At 51.0% G+C, this 6,000-nt stretch overlaps 1 protein-coding gene across 1 annotated transcript in view; it reads left to right on the plus strand.

Annotated features, from left to right (window-relative positions):
* LOC146058362 (cystatin-A1-like) overlaps window positions 1-5,289 on the plus strand; it is a 32,921-nt gene extending 27,632 nt beyond the window's left edge. The window contains exons 2-3 of the mRNA XM_083170646.1: window positions 2,074-2,175; window positions 5,039-5,289. Coding sequence (XP_083026772.1) covers window positions 2,074-2,175; window positions 5,039-5,158 — 222 coding nt within the window. The 3' untranslated portion in view covers window positions 5,159-5,289. The remainder of the gene's footprint in view (window positions 1-2,073; window positions 2,176-5,038) is intronic.
* Window positions 5,290-6,000: the final 711 nt, after the last annotated feature.

A 6,000-nucleotide genomic window follows, 5' to 3' on the forward strand; every position in this document is an offset into this window, starting at 1 on the left:
GTTGGGGCATAGCTGTCACTGGGGGCATATATGTGTGGCACTGTTTGGGAATAGCTGTCACTGTGGGGGCATATATGTGTGGCGCTGTGGGGGGCATATCCAGCACTGTGGGGGCATATATGTGTGGCACTGTGGGGCATATTTGGCACTGTTGGGGCATAGCTGTCACTGTGGGGGGATATATGTGTGGCGCTGTGGGGGCATATGTGTGGCCTTTGGGGGAATAGCTGTCACTGTGGGGGCATATATGTGTGGCACTGTGGGGGGCATATCCAGCACTGTGGGGGCATATATGTGTGGCACTGTGGGGGCATATATGTGTGGCACTGTGGGGGCATATTTGGCACTGTGAGGGCATACCTGTGGGGCATATTTGGCCCTGTGGGGGCATATTTGGCACTGTGGGGCATATGTGTGGCACTGTGGGGGCATAGCTGTCACTGTGGGGGCATATATGTGTGGCACTGTGGGGGCATATCTGGCACTGTGGGGGCATATTAGTAAACGGCATCAGTTGTGCAGCAGCAGCTCGTGGGGCATAATGTGTAATGGGCATTACGGTGTGGGGAGTATTGCGTAATTGCCATCCCAGTGTGGGGTGTAATGGGCATCACAGTGTGGGGTCTAATGGGCATCATGGTGTGCGACATAATGTGTAATTGTCATCATGGTGTGCAACAAAAATGTGTAATTTTTATCACGGTGTGCGGCGTAATATGTAATTGGCATCACAGTGTGCGGCATAATGTGTACTTGTCATCACAGTGTGCGATGTAATGTGTCTTTGTCATCACAGTGTGCGGCGTCACGTGTAATTGGCATCATGGATAAATAGTGTATAATGATTTAAGTAGCCTGTCATTGTTTGGCCTTGATCTGTGAGGCGTACTAGGTCACTGTGTGGGCCTTTATATTTTTTATGTCACTATGTGGCCTTCAGCCCGCCAACTTAAGTGCGGGAGGACAATGACAACTCCTGCAGTAACCAATGTCTGGTCATGCAGGTCGCAAAAGTGTGATGTAAGGTAATTGTTTTCCTGCTAGGCCACGCTTTATATTAAACCACACCCCCTTTTAAATTAAGCCACACCCCCTATGTCGCCGCAATTTCTTCTATTCCCTGTTATGTATTTGGGGGGGGGGGCGCATTTTTTTTTCTTTGCCCTGGGAGCTAAATTGTCTAGAAACGGCCCTGAGTGTGATCAGCTGTGTGTGTCTGATGGGCCCGGCCAGTGTGATCAGCTGTGTGTGTCTGATGGGCCCGGCCAGTGTGATCAGCTGTGTGTGTCTGATGGACCCGGCCAGTGTGATCAGCTGTGTGTGTCTGATGGACCCGGCCAGTGTGATCAGCTGTGTGTGACTGATGGATCCGGCCAGTGTGATCAGCTGTGTGTGTCTGATGGACCCAGCCAGTGTGATCAGCTGTGTGTGTCTGATGGACCCGGCCAGTGTGATCAGCTGTGTGTGTGTCCGATGGACCCGGCCAGTGTGATCAGCACTGTGTGTCTGATGGACCCGTCCAGTGTGATCAGCTGTGTGTGATGGACCCGGCCAGTGTGATCAGCTGTGTGTGTCTGATGGACCCAGCCAGTGGGATCAGCTGTGTGTGTGTGTGTGATGGACCCGGCCAGTGTGATCAGCTGTGTGTGTCTGATGGACCCGGCCAGTGTGATCAGCACTGTGTGTCTGATGGACCCGGCCAGTGTGATCAGCTGTGTGTGTCTGATGGATCCGGCCAGTGTGATCAGCTGTGTGTGTCTGATGGACCCGGCCAGTGTGATCAGCTGTGTGTGTCTGATGGACCCGGCCAGTGTGATCAGCTGTGTGTGACTGATGGACCCAGCCAGTGTGATCAGCTGTGTGTCTGATGGACCCGGCCAGTGTGATCAGCACTGTGTGTCTGATGGACCCGGCCAGTGTGATCAGCTGTGTGTGTCTATGGGATGGGGACAACTGTACAATCCTAGGGCCATGCTTTTGGCTGAGCAGTCTGTGACCGTGCTCACCAGGAGCCAGTGACGTGTGTGGTGTGTACGTGACCACGGTATGATGACTTATGTATTATCTCCATAGGTAAGAAAGCAGGCGGAGAAGCAGGCCGGGAAGACCTTCCAGACTTTCCACGCTGTTGAGTACAAGTCGCAGACTGTTGCTGGGACAATGTACCACGTTAAGGTAATGACAGGAGTTTGGGACTAATTATTAAGTCTCTCTGTGCGGTTACGGTATATTAGTTCTGTAATGTCTTGGTCTCCATTCAAAAGGTCAACTACTATTGGTTGACAGGGTCAAAAGGTCAACATGGTCAAATGTCGACATTCAATAGGTTGCTGTGGTCACAAGGTCGACATTCAAAAGGTCATGTAGACCTTTTGACCATGTCGACTGTCGACCTTTTGACCGTATCAACCTTTCGACCCTTTTGACCATGTCGACCTTTTGACTGTCTACCAATAGTTGTCCACCTACATTGCAGAGCCAATGACTGCAGACCGTCAGCACCAGATTTGCTTGTTTGGGGAATTGTGTGCAGGGCGCAGGCAGCACCTCAGGGATCTGTGTACTGTATATAGCAGACAAGCTTACATAGCACAGCATGAAGATTCAGGCTACAATCTGTGTATAACACAATATGTGGGAGAGATTCATGGCTGTCAGCAATATGGCTGAAGCGGTTTAAGGGGCTTATTCTGGTTCACTCGCAAAGGCAAATTCACTCTCTAATGGACAAAACCATGTGCACTGCAGGTGGGGCAGATGTAACATGTGCACAGAGAGCTAGATTTGGGTGGGGTTTGTACTTCAAACTGATATCTATATTGCAGTGTAAAAATAAACCAGTTACTATTTACCCTGCACAGAAACAAAATAACACCCAAATCTAATGTAGGGTACACACCAGGACGACCCCCTCACAATGCACATCATGAGCGGGTCGTCAGTGGCTCGTCCGACCCGGTCACGGTGACGCGGGGGGGCATGACCCGCTCACGATGTGCACCGTGAGCGGGTACCAACCGATGGCGACCCGCACCCGGCTGTATGGTCGTCATTGAGATCCTACCTGCAGCAGGTAGGATCTCAATAACGACCGACCGACCCGCGGGACCGCGCATCGGATCGGTCCACACCAGGACAGAAAAGGGCCCAATCAGCACACAATCTACATCCAATTGGTCGGAATTGGATCTAGATTGAGGGGATCGGGCCCTAGTCGTCCTGGTGTGTACCCAGCATTACTCACTATGTACAAATTACATCTGCCCCACCTGCAGTGCATATGGTTTTGTCCATTAGAGAGTGAATTTGCCTTTGCGTGTGAACCAGAATAACCACGTAAGAGAGGACAGGGCCAATGTGCTGGCTATGTGTGGGCAGTGGTGGTAGTAGTTGTAGTGCAGTACACCTGTGACCTGTTGTGTCTGTGTTTGCCTCCCTGCCGCACACTTGTGCCCTGTTGTGTCTGTTTGTCTCCTGCAGCACACCTGCGACCTGTTATGTCTCTGTTTGCCTCCTCCGGCACACCTGCGACCTGTTGTGTCTGTGTTTGCCTCCTGCAGCACACCTGTGACTTGTTGTGTCTGTGTTTGCCTCCCCGCAGCACACCTGTGACCTGTTGTGTCTGTGTTTGCCTCCTCCGGCACACCTGTGACTTGTGGTGTCTGTGTTTGCCTCCTCCGGCACACCTGTGACTTGTTGTGTCTGTGTTTGCCTCCCCGCAGCACACCTGTGACCTGTTGTGTCTGTGTTCGCCTCCTGTAGCACACCTGTGACTTGTGGTGTCTGTGTTTGCCTCCTCCAGCACACCTGTGACCTGTTGTGTCTGTGTTTGCCTCACGTAGCACACCTGTGACCTGTTGTGTCTGTGTTTGCCTCACGTAGCACACCTGTGACCTGTTGTGTCTGTGTTTGCCTCCCGTAGCACACCTGTGACCTGTTGTGTCTGTGTTTGCCTCCCGCAGCACACCTGAGAACTGTTGTATCTGTGTCCGCCTCCTCCAGCACACCTGTGACCTTTTGTGTCTGTGTTTGCCTCCTGCAGCACACCTGTGACCTGTGGTGTCTGTGTTTGCCTCCCGTAGCACACCTGTGACCTGTTGTGTCTGTGTTTGCCTCCCGTAGCACACCTGTGCCCTGTGGTGTCTGTGTTTGCCTCCCGCAGCACACCTGAGAACTGTTGTATCTGTGTCCGCCTCCTCCAGCACACCTGTGACCTTTTGTGTCTGTGTTTGCCTCCTGCAGCACACCTGTGACTTGTGGTGTCTGTGTTTGCCTCCTCCGGCACACCTGTGAACTGTTGTGTCTGTGTTTGCCTCCTCCAGCACACCTGTGACCTGTTGTGTCTGTGTTTGCCTCTCGCAGCACACTGGTGACTTGTGGTGTCTGTGTTTGCCTCCTGCAGCACACCTGTGACCTGTTGTGTCTGTGTTTGCCTCTCGCAGCACACCTGTGACCTGTTGTGTCTGTGTTTGCCTCTCGCAGCACACCTGTGACCTGTTGTGTCTGTGTTTGCCTCCTCCGGCACACCTGTGACCTGTTGTGTCTGTGTTTGCCTCTCGCAGCACATCTGTGCCCTGTGGTGTGTTTGCCTCCTGCCGCACACCTGTGACCTGTTGTGTCTGTGTTTGCCTCTCGCAGCACACCTGTGACCTGTTGTGTCTGTGTTTGCCTCCTCCGGCACACCTGTGACCTGTTGTGTCTTTGTTTTCCTCTCGTAGCACATCTGTGCCCTGTGGTGTCTGTGTTTGCCTCCCGCAGCACACCTGTGACCTGTTGTGTCTGTGTTTGCCTCCTCCAGCACACCGGTGCCCTGTTGTGTCTGTGTTTGCCTCTCGCAGCACACCTGTGACCTGTTGTGTCTGTGTTTGCCTCCTCCGGCACACCTGTGACCTGTTGTGTCTGTGTTTGCCTCTCGCAGCACATCTGTGCCCTGTGGTGTCTGTGTTTGCCTCCCGCAGCACACCTGTGACCTGTTGTGTCTGTGTTTGCCTCCTGCCGCACACCTGTGACTTGTGGTGTCTGTGTTTCTATCCCACAGGTCCATGTTGATGGCGATAAGTACATACATCTGCGCATTTTAAAGCCACTTCCATGCAACAATCAACCGATAACCCTGTCTGGGCTCATACAGGGCAAAACCAAACAGGATCCAATATAGTAAATGAACACTTGGACTGACCCAAATGTGAGCCGTCGTCTCTGCTCCTTTGCGGGGTTTAACAATATCTTTAGCTAAGTTCAGTGGTTTTTGCCATGTGATTGGTTTCTAGGTTGTAACATAAATAAAAAATAAATACTGTACAAGCGACTCATTCTATTGCCATTTATGTATGAAATAATATAACTACTGAGCTGGACGCATGTGGTACCTGGTGTGCTTCTAGAAGAATAACGTGTGTCCATCCTGCCCCCTTGTGTGTCTCTGCAGTATGTGGGAAGGAAGTGTTGTCTAACCGAACAGAATGAGCAACAGTTTGCCAGACTTGCTCTGTATTGGTTGACTTTAGGTTTGTGCCAGTGATGTCACAGCAGCTCACCTCACTGCAGTACTATTACCACAGCTGCAGTAGAACCTTTATGATCCAATTCTAAAAATGTGAACTTTTATTAGTTTTGTTTTCTTTCATGTAAACGTATTAGTGTGTATCACCTAGATGATGGAGCAGTGATAGCCATACTTGACGACTTCTTCAAACTCCTCTCCGGGAGAAAAATCTACAAAATGCTACAGACACAGAAAAAAGGCAAATCATCTGCCCCCCAAAACAGCAATAAAAAAAAATTGCTGCTCATAGAAAGTCTGTGGATTATGGCTACAGGAAAAGCCCCATGAACACAGATGACACTAATCAGCCACCTCCTGGGTCCGCCGGAAGAGCTGTCAGGCTTCAAGCAAGAGAAGGAGAAAGATCGAGTGATGCTAATTACACAACCAAACCCGAGCTAGTTAGTAATAACAGCATCGGGATCTGTACCGTTATCATCAGACAATTACTATAA

This window comes from Crinia signifera, chromosome 2 (genome assembly GCF_055691185.1).
Source record: "Crinia signifera chromosome 2, ASM5569118v1, whole genome shotgun sequence".
Classification (NCBI taxonomy): Eukaryota; Metazoa; Chordata; class Amphibia; order Anura; family Myobatrachidae; genus Crinia; species Crinia signifera.